Source organism: Palaemon carinicauda, chromosome 1 (assembly GCF_036898095.1).
Source record: "Palaemon carinicauda isolate YSFRI2023 chromosome 1, ASM3689809v2, whole genome shotgun sequence".
NCBI lineage: Eukaryota > Metazoa > Arthropoda > Malacostraca > Decapoda > Palaemonidae > Palaemon > Palaemon carinicauda.
This window is the reverse complement of record NC_090725.1, coordinates 247166739-247186738: the sequence shown is the minus strand read 5'-3', so window position 1 is coordinate 247186738 and position 20000 is coordinate 247166739. Positions and strand designations below refer to the sequence as shown.

Below are 20000 nucleotides of genomic sequence, written 5' to 3'. Positions count from 1 at the left end.
AGAGAGAGAGAGAGAGAGAGAGAGAGAGAGAGAGAGAGAGTTGTTTTAAATGTAATAAACAAAAAAATATGATAAGTTATAACACATTGGTGCTTATGTAATATCAACTGTATAGATGGTTTGAATAAGTTAAGAAATGGTATAAACAATACTTCGTACGCGCATATTCTTGAGACCGGCAGCTAGACGTCAGCTGATCTGATCACAGCCAAAAGTAAAACAAAAAGAAGTCAACAGTACTCGATTTTTAAAACACACCCGAAATTTAAAAACAAAAGTACATGCTTTCTTAATGTGCAATTAACTATTTAAAGAGTAGCAATTTTCTAGAATAAAATGATGTTTCCCCCAAAAATAGTGGTTTGCTGATGAAATCGGATGCCGTATTTAATGAAAAAAGTCCGCGAAGGTCGAACCGCGAAATAGCGAGGGCTCACTGTATATGAATCTGAATCTAGTTCACAAAACTAGAAAAGTCAGTGATCAACTCCTCCTGTTGCCAGTTCAGGTCATTGGATATTTACACATCTGGCTTGTTTGGGCAGAAACAACAGAATTTTGCCTTTGGTGAACAAATCAAAATTACTATTCTATGTAGTTCCAAAAACGATTCTGGTGGCATATCATAAGGCACTCTAAACCTGTTAAAAACATCTCGGCAAACAATTCTACGCAAGATAAATTTCTTTCTCAGGACATGCCTATCCTCCAGATGAATCTGCACTTTCATAAGATCTGCACCAAACCTGCGCTATGAGTGCGGATATGCGAGTACAATAATTACAGCAACTGTAAATTGAAGTTTTTCATATTCCTGTTTATAATTAATTGGTTATATCCTTTATCTTGCTGATTACCCAATTCATCATGAGGAGTTTTTCTTGATGGTAAACTTCATTAGTGAATCTGGGGATCATTGTGAACATGATGGGACAATTTTGTAACAGATGGGTTTGTAGGGTAAACCTAGTTTTAAGGTATAATGAAAAAAAATTTATTTATATTCCAATAACAATGGTGAAAACCTAAAAAATTTTCAGTTAAGTACTTACTTGAATCTTATTATCTTGATAGCTTTGAAATTGAATCGCTTTTTACAATAATCTCTTAGTTCTTCTCCATCTAAGGATTGCTGTTGCAGATTCTCAACAGCAGTCTCAATTTTGGCATTTGCTACTACCAAGGCTGGGGGAGGCGTAGGATTTCCTATAAATTAAAACAAAAAATTAATATCTCCTATTCAACAATAACTATCTATTATATGCAGTCCATCACATATATGATGTTTCTACAATCAATTTTTAATTAATAAATAAGTCTCCCAAGTTCATGTTATCTATTACTTTTTCAAGAAGAAAATTCTGTTTTCATATTCAAAGAAAATTGGCCAACAAAACTTATTTTCATTCATGTACAAAATTTTGTGTACTTAATAGAAAATTCTCAATGATTTTCAATTATTCATCTTCATCTAAAGATTTTTCTTCAATATCTCAATTCTTAATAAAGTATTTTATCTTTTTCCAAGTTATAGAAACCCAAGTCCTTTAGTAGGGATAGATTCTGGTGACAGCTGGTAACAGTTGGCCCGGGTCTGACAGTGCTCTAGGCCTCAATTTGGATTCTGCCTAAAAATTGCAGGAAGTAAAACCTAAAGAACTTGGATTTGTAAGGCAAGGAAAAAACAAATTACTTTTAAAATTTGTGATTTGTTCCTACGCAAATACAAACCTTTGCCCTTTAGTAGTGGGGTCATCCTTAGGAGGGACGAAGTCCTGCTCAACCAACTGGCTGGCTAATAACCTGGTATCACAATGCTCAGTCTGGAGAGAAGATCAGTGCAAAGAATCCTTGCATCCTGTGACCCATGATTAAATAACCTAATGCATTCACGGACTACTTTTTCATAAAAGAATCTATCTTCAATGGGAATAAAGTTCCTTTTAAAGTTCTTATATGTAATGGGTTTGCTTCATCTGTCATACTCCCCACTCAAACGGAGTGTGGGGATTCTACATTTTTACTCTTAGTAAAATGACTACTCGTCACTACTGTGCTTACTTGCATCAGTGTCCGTTTCATTCCATAATATCTCACCGTCTGATCCCAAGAGAGGGAAAGAAGGAAAGAAGAAAGAAGGCCAGTCATTCCTACTCTTGAACCTAAAAAACATGATGTGAACACACTTAAAAAAAAAGGCTTCTATGTCCTGACAAGGATTAGGGCTTGCTAAACCATTTGCTGGGCAGCCATCACAAGGCCTATGAAGAATGTATCCAGGGACCTGTGTGCGCAATCCCAAAGATAGTGTGCCGTGAAAGTGGTCTGTCTCTTTACAGACACCAGTCTTCAAGACTTGGGCAACTGAAGGGCTATTTTTTAAGACTAACATAGTGCCGATTCCTCTGACTTCATGACCTCTAGGAGGAAGTGAGGTCCATGTATGAGCTCCTTGTTCTTTGTAGGCTCTACTGATGACTTAAAAAGCCATAAGGAAATGGTATTTCTTGAGATTTTCTTTTTTGTCCTCCACATGCTAAAAAAGATATTCTGTATGTGTGGTCAACATGATCTCATTCATTTTATGTAGAGCCTCACTGCCCTTACAGGACACAAAAGCAGGTCTTCAGGATTATTAGTCGTTTACTTTAACGATGATACTCAAAAAGAATCGAACCTAGTTGCACGATTGAAGGGTTTTGTGCTTTTGCAACAAATTTAGGAACAAATGAGAACGAAATCTGTGTACACCACCAGGAATGGGGCAATAAATATAACACGCCTCGCAGTTCTCCCACTCTTTATGATGAGGCTAAGGCTAACAGAAACGTTGTCTTACGAGTGAGATCCATGTGTGTGGCCCTCGCCAGGGGCTTGTAAGGGGCCTTTAATTACCACAAAAAAGATAGGTCTACTTCACCCTGTCTGAAGACCTGGATCAAGGCAGAACGATAGCCTTCAACCACCAAAAATTAGAGCAGTTTCTCATCCCGAAGGTACACAAGAAAATTTGCAGCTAATTGAACAGACGCTTTGGGTGAAGAAGCATTTTTCCTGACACCAATCTCTGAAGACTGCCCACTTTGCTTGGTGGACTCCTGTTGAAGACTTTCAGAGTATCCACAGAGTTGTTTCGCATTTGGTCGTAAAAAGCCTTTCTCTCTCAAGAGATGCTGAATAACCTCCAACCATGAAGAAACAGCAAGCCCAGTGTATTGTAGCGCTTCTTCATATGTGGTTGATACAAGAGATCATACCAAGCTGGAAGCTTTCTCAGAACCTCTGCCAGAAGATTTAAAAGATCCGGGTACAACTCTGTGTGAGGCCATTTCAGTGCTACCAGTGATCTGAAGACTGGGTGTGATGATGGCTCTACTGATCACTTCCTTATAAGACAGAATGGTGGGGAGGCATAAATGTCAAGGCCCTTCCACAGGCGTTGAAATGTGTCCTTCAGTGCTGCTGATTGGTCTAGCACTGGTGAGCAAAAAAAATGAGAATTTGTTGTTAAGGCGAGTGGTAAACATGCCTATTACCGGGGAACCTCACAAAGTCAGGAGGTCCCTCACCACTAGAGGATTCAAAGACCATTCTGAGCTTACAACTTGATTGCAAGGACTCAGATTATCTGCAATGATGTTTTGTTTCCCTTGGATAAACTGTGCTGATAGGGTTACTTTGTTGTCCTTCGACCATGAGTGTATGGTCACCGCCAATTGGCAAAGGGGAGGAAAACTGAATCCCCTTGTTTGACCTCTTACTATATCTTGGAAGTGAATCAGAGCAAGATACACCACTTTCAGCTCTAAGTTGTTGATATGAAACCTCTTGTCTACATATTCCATCAATAGACCTAACATGGAGTGAGTTAGGATGTGGGACCCTCACCCTTCCTTGGATGCATCTGAGAACAGGATGAGCTCCAATGGGGAGAACTTGTAACAGGGCTTCTTCCATCATGTTACTCTCCTGCAACCACCAGGACAGACCCTCTTGGACTTCCTGTGTCACCTTGACTAGAACATTTGGGGAGTTGCATCTCTGCTGCTAACTGGACTTCAGAATTCACTGCGAGGAACGAAGGTGCAACCTTCCGTGTGGAACCAGACTCTTCAGGAAAGACAGATGTCCGAACAGTCTCTGCCAGTTCTTTGCCATGAGGGATTCCTGTGTCAAGTATGGTGTCGCGACTTTCCCCTACCTCTGCTACAGTTTTCCTTGGATCATATCAATGTCCATTCCCAAGTAGACGAGATTCTGACTTGGGGCGAGAACAGACTTCTCAATATCTATCCTGATTGCCAGAACCTGAAAAACATCAAGAAGCAGCTCCCTGTGTAGCAGAAGTTGGGACTTGGACTCCGATAACAGCATCCAATCATTGAGGTAACAAACTCTTATTCCCATTATGTGAGCTCAGGTTAAAATCATTGTGAACACTTGAAGTGCTGTGGAAAGTCCAGAACAGAGAACTCAAAACTGCAATTTCTTTGTTCCCAAAACAAAGATATTTCCTTGAATTGCGATGAATTGGGATTTGGAAGTAAGCGTCTTTCAGATCTATGGACAAAAGAAAGTTGCTGTATCTTATTGCTTTTAAGTGTGTGTTGGGGTCTCCATCTTGAACATCGTTTGTAAAACAAAGTCATTCAGATGGGACAGGTCAATGACTGGTCATCCGTCTCCTGACATCTTCTCGACAGCTTTCTCGTCTACCATCAGTTTGACCTCCACCGGAAGGAAGAGGTCTTTGATGGATACTCTTGAATACAACGACCAGTTCATTGGGACTGGAGTGAGAGTTGGTGAACGGAGGGCGGTATCCAAACCAAAGATCCTCTACAGTCCAAGGGTCTGCCCCGTGGTATTGCCATCTCGTCGTCCAACTCAACAGGCATCCCCCAACAGGTGGTGGCATGGGGGGATCGCGACACCTAAAGAGGTCCTCACTGGCTATGCTCTCATTTGGCTTGATGCCTTTAATGAAAGGGCGGGTTCTGGTCATTCAATCTTTAGGACTGAAAACTTTTATTGTTGTGCCTCTCTCATAGGTAACTGCCTTTCAAGCAAGGTTTTGCACTTAGGAGACGCTGCAGGTGGTTGTGGTTGCTTAAAAGTTGCAGCCCTCCCAAAGAATTTTTTCTGGTTTATTCACTACTGCATCTACTTCATCAGGTGGAAAGAGAAAGACTTTGCTTTAATAAGGTGTTTCTTAACACATAGAGTCTTTAGAAGCCATGTGTCTAGAAAATTTGTTAACCACTGCATCCCAAAACTTTAGTGCACAGTTGCTTCACATAAACGCAGCCTCGTGTATCAAGAACTCAACTGCCATTGCACCCGAAAAGGCAACCTCCTCATATAATCTATACATCTAAAAATCCGCCAGATTCAGGGATACCACAAAATATGAGAGCATACCTGACCAGTGGTCTAACCAGGAAGAGGCCTGTAGAACTAATATTGTTGCTGCCTCCATATTCATGGCCTTTGAGGCCGAGAAAAATGATGGTTATTGCTTGAGCCTTCCTGCCAATATTCCTGGGGTTAGTGTCGCTACTTCAGAGTTTGAGTGAAGCAGGGAAGGATGAGCTCCCTATGTCACTTACCTCCCCTGCTTAGAGAGGACAGGAAGAATTAGTTTTGAGGAATGAGCCCCTCACAGCAACTCTGGCTGCAGAAACCTGTGTCTCCAGTTTTTGGATAATATTGAGGGTGACGCAACCATGGGAACTTGAGGTGGTGCTTCAAAGTGTGAGCTTCCCTAAACAAAGAGTCAACGGAAGTCTTACCCGAGTTGTTGATGTTCCAGATTTGAGTCCCAAAACCCTCAGAATAGAAGATTCTTCTTCAAGCTCATCGAATGTACTCTAAGAATCTCATGCCAGCAGGATTTGGAGAATCAGGGACATGAAAAAACTTGGGAGGCTTGTGGGAGGCAAGTCTTATTGCAGCAGCCCATGAAGTTTCTTAAAGAAGACAGTCATTTGTTCTTTCTTTTAGAATATACATCTTTCTTTTCCAACTCTACCAGAAAAGTGAGAGATAGAAATTGCAGTACGTTTGGTGGGGCATGGATCCATATCGTCTGGAGACTAAGAGCCCTGACATGGTGGTGATGGTTCTTCTGGCAATTTCTGAGGCAATACCTCTACGATCAAACTTGACCCTCTCTGGTAGATGACCTCTACCGGAAAAAAGTCTATATTCACCCACATACATCAGGAGCTTCAGTCAAGGATCCTCAGGTTGTGGCTGCCCTTTCTTGACCTGCAAAGGAGCAATACGTAACTCTGAAGGGCATTTTACCACTTTATGTCATACCATTTCCTTATAAACTTTGATGGGAATGATCTGCAACTCTGATGAGCTTTATAAATAGTGCTTCTCCTTGTTGTCAATCACACCTCTTAGAAAAAGTGGAAAAGGGACAGCCATTCGCCTGACAGAGCTGCTAGTTTCTTCATTTTCATCTCAAAAAGAACTTAACGAGGTATATCTTCTAGATGCCTCCTCTTCTTAGCACACTATTCTTTAAGGAGATGTCTGCTCGGGCAAAACTGAACAGCGCACGCTCAGTAAGATCTCATTGTCTAGGTTGTGGGTTGTGCACCTGTGGTGGAGGGTAGCACGGTTGTGGCTGAGTATCGGCGTGCTCATGGTTGAGGGTTGCACTTTCTTGGCTGAGATTACGCGCATATGGTTGGCGTGGCTCTTGGTCGCATTTTGGATATTGTCATTGAAGTCTATTGAGAACAATTATCCTTGACTTCTGTACAATAGTCTTAATAAATTATTTAAAAAAAATACATACATAAATATCTCTTTTCAATGATATCTAGAACTGTATTTATTACCATGATCACATACATATACCAAGACATTTCACCCAATTTTGGGGGTAACCGACATTAAACAAATGAAAAAAGGGGACCTTTCCTCTCTACGCTCATCCCAGGCTGACGAGGGACTCAACCTAGTTTGGCTGTTACTGCTAGGGTGCCACAGCCCACCCTCCCCTGTTATCCACCACAGATGAAGCTTCATAACGCTGAATCCCCTACTGCTGCTACCTCTGCGGTCATCTAAGGCGACCGGAGGAAGCTGCAGGGCATACCAGAACTGTGTCACAATCGCACGCCATTCTTTTCTATTTCCAGTATGCTCTTTTGCCTTTTTCACATCTATCCTATTATCACCCAAAGCTTTCCTCAATCCATCCATCCACTCAAACCTTGGCCTTCCTCTTGTACTTCTCCCATCAACTTTTGCATTCATCACCTCCTTTAGCAGACAGCCATTTTCCATTCTCTCAACATGGCCAAACCACCGCAACATATTCATATCTCTCTAGCTGCTAACTTATTTCTTACTCCCGTTCTCACTCTCACTACTTCGTTCCTAACCCTATCTACTCAAGATACACCTGCCATACTCCTTAGACACTTCATCTCAAACACATTCAATTTCTATCTCTGTCACTTTCATTCCCCACAACTCCGATCCATACATCACAGTTGGTACAATCACTTTCTCATACAGAACTCTCTTTACATTCATGCTCAACCCTCTATTCTTTACCACTCCCTTCACTGCGCCCAACACTTTGCATCCTTCATTTACTCTTTAGCATACATCTGCTTCCACTCCACCATTTGCTGCAACAACAGACCCCAAGTACTTAAACTGATCCACCTCCTCAAGTAACTCTCCATTCAACATGACATTCAACCTAGCACCACCTTCCCTTCTCGTAAATCTCATATCCTTACTCTTACCCACAATAACTCTCAACTTCCTTCTCTCACATACCCTTACAAATTCTGTCACTAATCGGCCAAGCTTTTCTTCCGAGTCTGCAATCAATACAGTATCATATGCAAACAACAACTGATTTACCATTATAATTTCTCAATATCATTATAAAGAATGAATGGACAAGTAAATTTTTATTTGCGTTCTTGAAAACTGAGCAATGGTTATGGGTGTATAAAATGTTATTTTTATTACTAAAATAAATTTTTGAATATACTTACCCGATGATCATGTAGCTGTCAACTCCGTTGCCCGACAGAAATCTACGGTCGGGATACGCCAGCGATCGCTTATACAGGTGGGGGTGTACTCACCAGCGCCATCTGTGGTCAGGTACTCCAGTACTTCTTGTCAACAAGACCTCAATTTTCTCCTCGGTCCACTGGTTCTCTATGGGGAGGAAGGGCGGGTCATTTAAATCATGATCATCGGGTAAGTATATTCAAAAATTTATTTTAGTAATAAAAATAACATTTTTCAATATTAATCTTACCCGATGATCATGTAGCTGATTCACACCCAGGGTGGTGGGTGGAGACCAGTATACATGTTAACCAAGAAGCTAAGTATCCCGTATTTCATTTTATTAGTTATTCAAAATAACAATAAAAATAAATAAGTACCTGGTAAGGAAGTCGACTTGAACCATTACTCTGCCTTTAATAAGTACGTCTTCCTTACTGAGCGTAGCGGTCCTCTTAGGATGCTGAACGACTCTTAGGTGGCTAAAGTATAAAGGGCTGCAACCCATACTAAAGGACCTCATCATAACCTCTAACCTAGGCGCTTCTCAAGAAAGAATTGACCACCCGCCAAATCAACCAGGATGCGGAAGGCTTCTTAGCCGACCGTACAACCCAAAAACAACAATAAAAGCAATCAAGAGAAAGGTTAAAAAAGGTTATGGGATTATGGGAATGTAGTGGCTGAGCCCTCACCTACTACTGCACTCGCTGCTACGAATGGTCCCAGGGTGTAGCAGTTCTCGTAAAGAGACTGGACATCTTTGAGATAGAATGATGCGAACACTGATTTGCTTCTCCAATAGGTTGCATCCATAACACTCTGCAGAGAACAGTTCTGTTTGAAGGCCACTGAAGTAGCCACAGCTCTCACTTCATGTGTCCTTACCTTCAGTAAAGCAAGGTCTTCTTCCTTCATATGAGAATGAGCTTCTCTAATCAGAAGCCTGATGTAGTAAGAAACTGCGTTCTTAGACATTGGTAGCGAAGGCTTCTTAACAGCACACCATAAGGCTTCTGATTGTCCTCGTAAAGGTTTTGACCTTTTCAGATAGTACCTAAGAGCTCTGACTGGGCAAAGTACTCTCTCCAGCTCGTTACCCACCAAGTTAGATAGGCTAGGGATCTCGAACGATTTAGGCCAAGGACGTGAAGGAAGCTCGTTTTTAGCCAAAAAACCGAGCTGCAAGGAACATGTAGCCGTTTCCGATGTGAAACCTATGTTCCTGCTGAAGGCGTGGATCTCACTTACTCTCTTAGCTGTTGCTAGGCATACTAGGAAAAGAGTTTTTAATGTGAGGTCCTTGAAAGAGGCTGATTGTAGCGGTTCAAATCTAGATGACATCAGGAACCTTAGGACCACGTCTAGATTCCAGCCTGGAGTAGACAACCGACGTTCCTTAGAGGTCTCAAAAGACCTAAGGATGTCCTGCAGATCTTTGTTGGAGGAAAGATCCAAGCCTCTGTGGCGGAAAACCGCTGCCAACATACTTCTATAACCCTTGATCGTAGGAGCTGATAGGGATCTAACGTTCCTTAGATGTAACAGGAAGTCAGCAATTTGGGTTACAGTGGTACTGGTAGAGGAAACTGCATTGGCCCTGCACCAGCTTCGGAAGACTTCCCACTTAGATTGATAGACTCTGCGAGTGGATATCCTCCTTGCTCTGGCAATCGCTCTGGCTGCCTCCTTCGAAAAGCCTCTAGCTCTTGAGAGTCTTTCGATAGTCTGAAGGCAGTCAGACGAAGAGCGTGGAGGCTTGGGTGTACCTTCTTGACGTGAGGTTGACGCAGAAGGTCCACTCTTAGAGGGAGAGTCCTGGGAACGTCGACCAGCCATTGCAGTACCTCTGTGAACCATTCTCTTGCAGGCCAGAGGGGAGCAACCAACGTCAGCCGTGTCCCTTTGTGAGAGACGAACTTCTGAAGAACCCTGTTGATGATCTTGAACGGCGGGAATGCATACAGGTCGAGATGGGACCAATCCAGCAGAAAGGCATCCACGTGAACTGCTGCTGGGTCTGGAATCGGGGAACAGTACAATGGGAGCCTCTTGGTCATCGAGGTAGCGAACAGATCTATAGTTGGCTGACCCCACAGGGCCCAAAGTCTGTTGCAAACGTTCTTGTGAAGGGTCCACTCTGTGGGGATGACTTGACCCTTCCGGCTGAGGCGATCTGCCATGACGTTCATATCGCCCTGAATGAACCTCGTTGCCAGCGTGAGCTTTCGACTTTTTGACCAAATGAGGAGGTCCCTTGCGATCTCGAACAGCTTCCTCGAATGAGTCCCTCCCTGCTTGGAGATGTACGCCAAGGCTGTGGTGTTGTCGGAGTTCACCTCCACCACCTTGTTTAGCTGGAGGGACTTGAAGTTCATTAAGGCCAGATGAACCGCCAACAACTCCTTGCAATTGATATGAAGCGTTTTCTGTTCCTGATTCCATATCCCTGAGCATTCCTGTCCGTCCAATGTCGCGCCCCAGCCCGAGTCTGATGCGTCCGAGAAGAGATGATGGTCGGGGGTCTGAACAGCTAACGAAAGACCTTCCTTGAGAAGAATGCTGTCCTTCCACCACGTTAGAGTAGCCCTCATCTCTTTGGAAACAGGAATTGAGACCGTCTCGAGCGTCATATCCTTGTTCCAGTGAGCTGCAAGATGGTACTGAAGGGGGCGGAGGTGGAGTCTCCCTAACTCGATGAACAGGGCTAGCGATGAAAGAGTCCCTGTTAGACTCATCCACTGCCTCACCGAGCATCGGTCCCTCCTCAGCATGCTCAGGATGCACTCCAGGGCTTGGTTGATTCTTGGGGCCGACGGAAAAGCCCGAAAAGCTCGACTCTGAATCTCCATACCCAGGTAAACGATGGTCTGGGAAGGAACGAGCTGGGACTTCTTTAAATTGACCAGGAGGCCCAGTTCCCTGGTCAGATCCATAGTCCATCTGAGACTCTCCAGACAGCGACGACTTGTGGGAGCTCTTAAAAGCCAGTCGTCTAAATAAAGGGAGGCTCTGATGTTTGCCAAGTGAAGGAATTTCGCAATATTCCTCATCAGTCGCGTAAACACAAGAGGTGCCGTGGTCAGGCCAAAGCACAGGGCTTGGAACTGGTACACAACCTCTCCAAAGACGAATCTCAGAAAAGGTTGGGAGTCTGGATGGATGGGAACGTGAAAGTAGGCATCTTTCAGATCTAACGAGACCATCCAGTCCTCCTGCCTGACCGCTGCTAGGACCGACTTCGTCGTCTCCATTGTGAACGTCTGCTTGGTGACATAAGCATTGAGCGTACTGACGTCCAGCACCGGTCTCCAACCTCCTGTCTTCTTGGCCACCAGGAAGAGACGGTTGTAAAAGCCCGGGGAATGATGGTCCCGAACTATCACCACTGCCTCCTTCTGTAGCAGGAGCGACACCTCTTGTTGTAACGCTAGCCTCTTGTCCTTCTCCTTGTAGTTGGGAGAGAGGTTGATGGGAGAAGTGGTCAGAGGGGGATTGCGGCAGAACGGAATTCTGTAACCCTCCCTTAGCCACTTGACAGACTGAGCGTCTGCACCTCTGCTCTCCCAGGCTTGCCAGAAGGTCTTGAGTCTGGCTCCTACAGCTGTCTGGAGAGGAATGAAGTCAATGCTTGCTTTTCGTGGACTTGGCACCCTTCTTTGACTTGCCCCGGTTACTGTCTGCACGGGTACCTCCTCTACTGGAGGCTCTACCACGAAAGGGCGGAATGAATCTGGTAGCAGGTGTATCAGCCACAGGAGTGCGGTAAGATCTCGGCACGGAAGGTAAGGTTTTAGCCTTACGTGCTGAAGAAGCCATGAGGTCATGCGTATCTTTCTGGATAAGAGCCGCAGCCATCCCCTTGATTAACTCCTCCGGAAACAGGTACTTGGAGAGAGGAGCAAACAGCAACTCTGACCTCTGACAAGGGGTGATACCAGTCGATAAGTAGGAGCATAGATGTTCCCTTTTCTTGAGGACTCCTGAGACAAAAATAGACGCAAGTTCGCCAGAACCATCGCGAATTGCTTTATCCATACTGGACATGAGTAGCATGGCCGAGTCTTTGTCAGAAGGAGCAGTCTTCCTGCTTAAAGACCCCAGGCACCAATCGAGGAAGTTAAAAATTTCGAAGGCGCAAAAGACTCCCTTCATCAAGTGGTCCAGTTCAGAAAAGGACCAGCATACCTTCGAGCGTCTCATAGCCGACCTGCGGGGAGAGTCAACCAAACTTGAGAAGTCGGCCTGGGCAGAGGCAGGAACCCCCAAGCCAGGTTCCTCTCCCGTGGCATACCAGACGCCCGACTTAGAAGCCAGCTTAGGAGGAGGAAACACAAAAGAGGTCCTTCCCAGTTGCTGCTTGGACTGCAACCAATCCCCTAAAACCCTCAAAGCTCTCCTTGATGATCTGGCGAGGACAAGCTTGGTGTAGGCAGGCGTAGTAGACTGCATGCCTAGAGAAAACTCGGAGGGAGGAGAACGAGGGGTTGCAGACACGAAGTGTTCAGGGTACAACTCTCTGAACAGAGCCAGGACCTTGCGAAAGTCTAAGGAAGGCGGTGAAGACTTGTGTCCTTCCACATCAGATGTAGGATCATCCAGATGAGCAGCTTCATCCTCAGAAACCTCATCGCCTGAGAGTTGAGTAGCGAGAGGTAAAGGCAGAGCGGCAGGCTGAATGGCTGAATCCTGCAGAACGGGTGCATGCGTACCTGCGGATCCGTCATCATGCCTCTGCTGAATAGACTGAGGGCTGGCAATGACAAAGGCAGAGGGCTGGAGTGAGGGAGGTTCTGCGGTGGTCTGAGGAGTAAGCGAAGTGGTCAGAAGCGAATGCTGGAAGGCATGAGGCTCATGCTGCATGGTATGCGGCTCATGCTGCATGGGATGAGGCTCATGCTGCGAAGAATGCGGCTGCTGCATGGTAAGAGGCTCGTGCTGCATGCGTTGAGGAGGATGCCTCATAGCATGAGGCTCCTGCCTCAAAGGTTGCGCCTGCCTCAAGGGTTGAGGAGGTTGCTGCGCAGAGTGAGGCTCCTGCCTCAAGGGTTGAGGAGGTTGCCGCATAGCATGAGGCTGCTGCCTCATGGGTAGAGGAGGTTGCCGCATAGCATGAGGCTCCTGCCTCAAGGGTTGAGGGGGTTGCCGCATAGCATGAGGCTCCTGCCTCATGGGTAGAGGAGGTTGCTGCATAGTGCTGGAACCTGGCAACTCCCGATGCGGCAGCTCACGCATGGAAGCAGGAGGAGCCTCAAGAACATGCGTCTGGCAGGGAGGACTGCGCAGAGGTGGAGGAGCGCTCGCAGGAGGAGGGGTGTTAACCTTCTCTGCCTGATACTCCTGCATCAAAGCCGCAAGCTGAGACTGCATAGTCTGCAGCATAGACCACTTGGGGTCCACAGAAGTTGGAGCAGAGGCCTGTTGAGGCACCACTCTACCTCTCTTAGGAGGTGTGCAGTCATCAGATGACTGCGGCGAGTCCGAACTGGCCCAGTGGCTACACCTGGGCCGTTGGACTAGCTCGGAAGGGACCTTACGTTTGAGAGGTCGTGAGACCTGGGTCCACCGTTTCCTCCAGGAAACCTCTTCCGCAGACGAGGAATTTAAGGGCTCATTCGTCTGGGAGTGGAAGTGACGATCTCTATCAGATACGCCCGCAACCACTGAGGATACAACTGTGCGCCGATCAAGGCCTGCCGAACCCTTTTGCCCTTCGACGTTGCTTCTCCCCTGGGCTTGGGAGCTTGCAAGAGGTCCCGGACTGGGAGGACGACTGGCACGCACAGAAGTATCCTCATGCGCAACACTGACACTGACACTAGGCACAGCACTGGCACTAACACTTCCCACTGCACTCTTCACTTTAAGTTCCTTGACATCTGCCAAGAGAAGATTGTGGTCACTAACTAACGACTCCACCTTATCACCAAGAGCCTGAATGGCACGCAACATATCCGTCATATCAGGCTGAGCACTCGTAGCAGGTTCGGGGGTCACCACCACAGGGGAAGGAAAAGGTTGAGGGGCATGGGGGGAGGAATAAACCAAAGAGCGAGAAGAACTCCTCCTAACTCTCTCCCTCTCTAACCTAGTTGTATATTTGAGGAATTCATTAAAATCGAATTCCGAAAGCCCAGCACATTCCCCACATCGATCTTCCAATTAACAGGATTTTCCCCTACAATCGGAACAAACGGTGTGAGGATCAACAGAGGCCTTCGGAAGACGCCTATTACAAGTCCTAACACTACATCGCCTAAATTTAGGAGCTTGAGAGTGGTCGGACATCTTGAATTTAGAGAACAGTCAAGGGGGAATTCCAAAGTAAAGCAAAGATCGTTAACCAATAAACCAAATTAATTCCAAAAGCTATCTAAGCTAAGGGAAAAGCTTCCTGTACAGCGAAGGCTAAATTTTAGAGCAAATACTTCACCAAAACCGTGAACAAAGACTCCAAAACAACAGCGTATCCATGTAGGTCTTCCCGGCGGCACGACAGAGGAAAAATTGAGGTCTTGTTGACAAGAAGTACTGGAGTACCTGACCACAGATGGCGCTGGTGAGTACACCCCCACCTGTATAAGCGATCGCTGGCGTATCCCGACCGTAGATTTCTGTCGGGCAACGGAGTTGACAGCTACATGATCATCGGGTAAGATTAATATTGAAAAAAACAATTAACTACTATTCCGAGGAATTTTATGAGGGAAAAATTAAATTAAAACAACTAGGACTATACATGGTATCACTTATAAAAATCTAAATATGGTAGATTTCTTATTCATCAGAGAAGAAACATAAAAGCACCTCCCATTTCTTTAACACCTTTTTTAAGCTAAAAATATATTAAAGAAATTAGTACCAAAAACTATGAAAGAATTTCAGAATGGCCTGCTACTTACCTTCCAATGGGTTTAGTCCCAGGACACTTGAAAATGATTTGTTTACTCCATCTTCACCAGCTCCACTTTCTAAACTATAATTATCTCCCCCATTCTGGAATACAGAGAAGAAAATAATTAAATATGAAAAATATTCCCAAACATTTTAAAGAGAATCTTGATAGTAAGACATACAGCCCTTACATTTTCTTCTGCATCATAGCCATTAAGAGTAATATGAGTACTACATCATTAACATTATACATAAGGAAACTCACAAAACATGAAATGATAATGATGATAAAAGTTTTTTATCATTTTATTACATATGTAGTTTTAATTCAATTTCACAAGAATTAGAGACCCTGGTGTAAGTTAGGGTTTTTATATGTTTTGGATTTAACAGATTCATTTGTGACATTCACATGTAAACATGATATTTTCAATTTAAAATAAATTTTTTAATATACTTACCCAGTGGATAGATATGTAGCTAACGTCTCCGACGGTCGACAGATTCCAAAAACTTGCGAGCGATGGCCATGGTGGTTGCTGGGTGTGAACACCAGCACCAACTGCCGGCAGGATACCGCATATATTTCCCCAGGAATTCAGTTCTTCTCAGTCCATAGGGTCTCTATCGGGGAGGAAGGGGGGGACCTTTAATTATATATATCCACCGGGTAAGTATATTCAAAAATTTATTTTAAATTTCAAATATCATATTTAAATATTTAACTTAGCCGGTGGATATATATGTAGCTGATTCACACCCATGGTGGAGGGTAGAGACCAGTATTAAACATTAAAGGAATATAAGCTCAAGAGTTTTTGAAAATTATCCAAAAAACAAACTTAAGTATAGGTACCTGATAAGGAAGCTGACTCTGATGATACTCTGCCTCATTAGTCCGCTATCCTTACGAAGCCCAGCGTTCCACTCAGGGTGCTGAAAGACTTCTAGGAGCTGTTATATTTAGGGTGAAAACCCCTATAACAGGACCTCATCAATACCCTTGTTCTGGGCGCTCTCAAGAAACAAGTTTGACCACCCGCCAAATCAAAAGATTGCGGAAGACTTCTTAGTCTCCACATACAACCCAAAAATAAGATTAAAAGTTTCAAGAGAAGAAAAAAGGATATTGGGATTAAGGGAATGTAGTGGTAGAACCTTCACCCACTACTGCACACGCTGCTATGAATGGTCCTAACGTGTAGCAGTCCTCATAATGAGTCTGGACATCTTTTAAATAATGTGAAGCAAACACAGATCTGCTCCTCCAAAAGGTTGCCTCTCTAATTAAAAGTCTAATAAAATAAGATAACGCATTCTTTGACATAGGTAAAGAGGGCTTTTTAACTGAACACCATAAAGCCTCTGAATTACCTCGCAGCAATTCAGAGGCACAGGGCACAGGACTCTTTCAACTTCGTTCCCAACAATTTCAGATAGACTGGGAAGTTCAAACGATTTAGGCCATGGACGAGATGGTCGTTCATTTTTGGCTAAAAAACCAAGCTGAAGCGAGCATACTGCTTTATTAGCGCAGAAGCCGATATTTTTGCTGAAAGCATGTACCTCACTAACTCTTTTTGCGGTAGCCAAACTCACTAAAAAGAGAGTTTTGAGTGTAAGACCTTTGAGTGAGGTTGAATTCAACGGCTCAAACCTATCAGACATAAGGAACTTCAGGACCATGTCCAAGTTCCAAGCAGGAGTAGAAATCTGACGCTCCTTGGAAGTCTCGAAAGACTTGAGAAGGTCTTGAAGATATTTATTATTAGACAGATCCAAATTTTTATGTCTAAAAACTAAAGCTAACATGCTTCTGTAGCCTTTAATGGTAGAGGCAGAAAGGGTGCAACCATTTCTAAGATAAAGTAGAAAGTCTGCAATCTGTGCTACAGTGGTACGGGAAGAGGAAATAGAGGAGGACTTGCACCAGTCTCTAAATACCTCCCATTTAGATTGGTATATCCTGATGGTAGAGGATCTTCTAGCCCTCGCGATCGCTCTAGCTGCCTCCTTCGAAAACCCTCAAGCTCTAGAGAGTCTTTCGATAGTCTGAAGGCAGTTAGACGAAGCGCGGGGAGACTTTGATGAAATCTTTTTACATGGTGTTGACGCAGGAGATCCATCCGTAACGGTAAACTTCTTGGGATGTCCACCAGCCATAGAAGTACCTCTGTGAACCATTCTCTCGACGGCCAGAGGGGAGCAACCAACGTCAACCTGGTCCCTTCGTGAGAGGCAAACTTCTGAAACACCTTGTTTAGGATCTTGAATGGTGGGAAGGCATAGATGTCTAGGTGAGACCAGTCCAGCAGGAAAGTGTCTATGTGGGCCGCCTCTGGATCTGGAACTGGAGAGCAGTAAGTCGGGAGCCTCTTTGTCAGTGAAGTCGCAAACAGATCTATGGTGGGTTGACCCCATGTCACCCATAGCTTCTCACACACATCCTTGTGTAACGTCCACTCCAAGGAGATGACTTGTCCTCTTCTGCTGAGGCAGTCCGCTAAGACATTCATTTCTCCTTGCACCAATCTCGTCAAAAGAGAGATGTTTCGAGCCTTTGACCAAATGAGAAGGTCCCTTGCGATAACGAAAAGGGAGTGGGAGTGAGTGCCTCCTTGTTTTGAGATGTACGTCAAGGCCGTGGTATTGTCTGCATTCACCTCTACCACTTTGTTCTGAACCAGACTCTCGAAACTCTTTAAAGCTAGATGGACTGCCAGAAGTTCTTTGCAGTTTATGTGGAGTCTCTTCTGATCTGTGGACCAAAGACCCGAGCATTCCAGATTGTCCAGTGTTGCTCCCCAACCCAAATCCGATGCGTCTGAATACAACACATGGTTTGGGTTCTTGATCGCAAGAGAAAGACCTTCTCGAAGTCTGATGTTACTGTCCCACCAAGTCAGACATGCCTTAATTGAGTTGGAGATCGGAATAGAAATCGTCTCTAAGCCCTTCTCCTTGTTCCAATGGTGGTTTAGGTGAAACTGGAGAGGGCGAGGGTTGAGTCGCCCCCAGAGAGATAAACTGTTCCAGCGATGAAAGAGTTCCCACGAGGCTCATCCAAACTCCTACAGAGCAACTGCTTTTCTCTTGCAAGTGACGGACTTTGAGCAGAGCTTGCTCCATTCTTGTGGGAGACGGAAAAGCCAGAAAAACTCGACTCTGTATCTCCATCCCCATATAAAGAATTGTCTGGGATGGAGTAAGTTGCGACTTTTCTATGTTCACAAGGAGACCTAACTCTTTGGTTAGGTCTAATGTCCATTTGAGGTCCTCCAGACAGCGATTTAATGACGACGCCCTGAGTAACCAGTCGTCCAAATAAAGGGAGGCTCTGATCCCTGACAAATGTAGAAAGCTCGTTACATTTAGCATGAGCCTTGTAAAAACAAGAGGAGCAGGGCTGAGGCCGAAGCACAGTGCTCGGAACTGATACACTACTTTCCCGTACACAAACCTCAGATATTGTTGAAAGTTTGGGTGAATCGGAATGTGGAAGTATGCATCCTGAAGGTCGAGAGAGACAAGCAGTCACCTTCCCTTACAGCTGCTAAAACAGATTTGGTAGTCTCCATCGTGAATTTTGTCTTTACAATAAATACATTGAGAGCACTTACATCTAGCACTGGCCTCCAACCTCCTGTGTTCTTCGGAACCAGGAAGAGACGGTTGTAAAAGTCTGGGGATTGAAGGTCCGAGACTTTCACCACCGCCCCCTTTTCTAACAAAAGAGACACTTGATGTCGCAAAGCCTGTCTCTTTGTCTCCTCTCGATACCTGGGAGAGAGGTCTATCGGAAAATTTACTAGAGGAGGTCTCCGTACAAAAGGTATTTTGTAACCCTCCTTCAGTAACAGAACTGACTCCCGGTCTGCTCCCCTTCTCTCCCAGGCCTGCCAGAAGTTCGTCAGTCTGGCACTTACAGCTGTCTGAAGCCGTGGGCAGTCAGACTCTGCCACGGGAGGATCTGGATCCTCTTCTCTTACCTCGTTTGTTATCCGGACGAGAGGTTCCCCTGCTGGGGGCTCTGCCACGAAAGGGAGGAATAAATCTTGTAGCTGGCGTATCAAATTTGGGTTTGTTGGCATAAGAAGAAGGTAAAACCTTGCGCGCTGTCTTGGCCACTAAATCGTGCGTGTCCTTCAGAGCAAGAGACGACGCAATATCTTTAATAAGATGTTGAGGGAACAGAGTACTTGACAAAGGTGCAAAAAGAAGCTCTGACTTCTGACAAGGGGTAACCCCTACAGAAAGAAAAGAACACAAGGTTTCTCTTTTCTTAAGAACTCCTGCAGTGAACGTAGCTGCCAGTTCATTGGAGCCATCCCTTATGGCCATGTTCATGCATGACATTATTTGAACAGCAATATCATTGTCCGATGGAGAGACCTTCTTACTTAAGGCTCCCAGGGACCAATCCAAAAAATTAAACACCTCGAACGCACGAAAAACTTTAAGGAGATGATCCAGTTCTGAGGATGACCAGAAAATCTTCGAGCGTCTCATGGCTAGACGACGAGGAGAGTCTACTAGGCTTGAGAAGTCTCCCTGGGCAGAGGCAGGAACTCCCAAGCCGAGAACTTCTCCTGTGTCATACCAGACGCTCGAGCGAGAGGCCAATTTAAAAAGGGGAAAAGCAAAGGAAAACTTTCCTAAACTTCTCCTGGTTTCCAACCAGTCTCCCAGTAAGCGCATGGCTCATTTGGAAGAGCGAGAGAGAACTAACTTCGTAAATGAAGGAGTCGAAGAAGCCATGCCTAGAGTAAATTCAGACGGAGGCGAACGTGGAGCAGCCGTTATAACATGAGTAGGAAAAATTTCCCTAAAGATGTTTATAATCTTTTTAAAATCAAGGGATTGTTGGACAACCCTAGGTTCCTCCTCTTCTGAATGAATCCCCAAAGGTACATTAGAGGAAAGGGGATCATCCACTTCTTCTTCAGAAGACACATCATCTGACAAAGCTAAAGTCTTGCGAGAAGGAGAAAATTCAGAATGACGTGAAGGAAAAGCCTGACAGGCTACATCAATTTGTATATGAGCAG

The 20000-nt window shown here is 44.8% G+C and overlaps 1 protein-coding gene across 4 annotated transcripts in view; it reads right to left on the bottom strand.

Annotated features, from left to right (window-relative positions):
• The window catches only part of pasha (partner of drosha), a 738765-nt gene that overhangs the window by 112655 nt on the left and 606110 nt on the right, over positions 1–20000 (bottom strand). For all 4 annotated transcript variants that reach the window (XM_068388798.1, XM_068388811.1, XM_068388805.1 and 1 more), the window contains 2 exons: positions 14961–15054; positions 1053–1206 (listed from right to left, as the gene is read on the bottom strand). In XM_068388798.1, coding sequence (XP_068244899.1) covers positions 1053–1206; positions 14961–15054 — 248 coding nt within the window. The remainder of the gene's footprint in view (positions 1–1052; positions 1207–14960; positions 15055–20000) is intronic.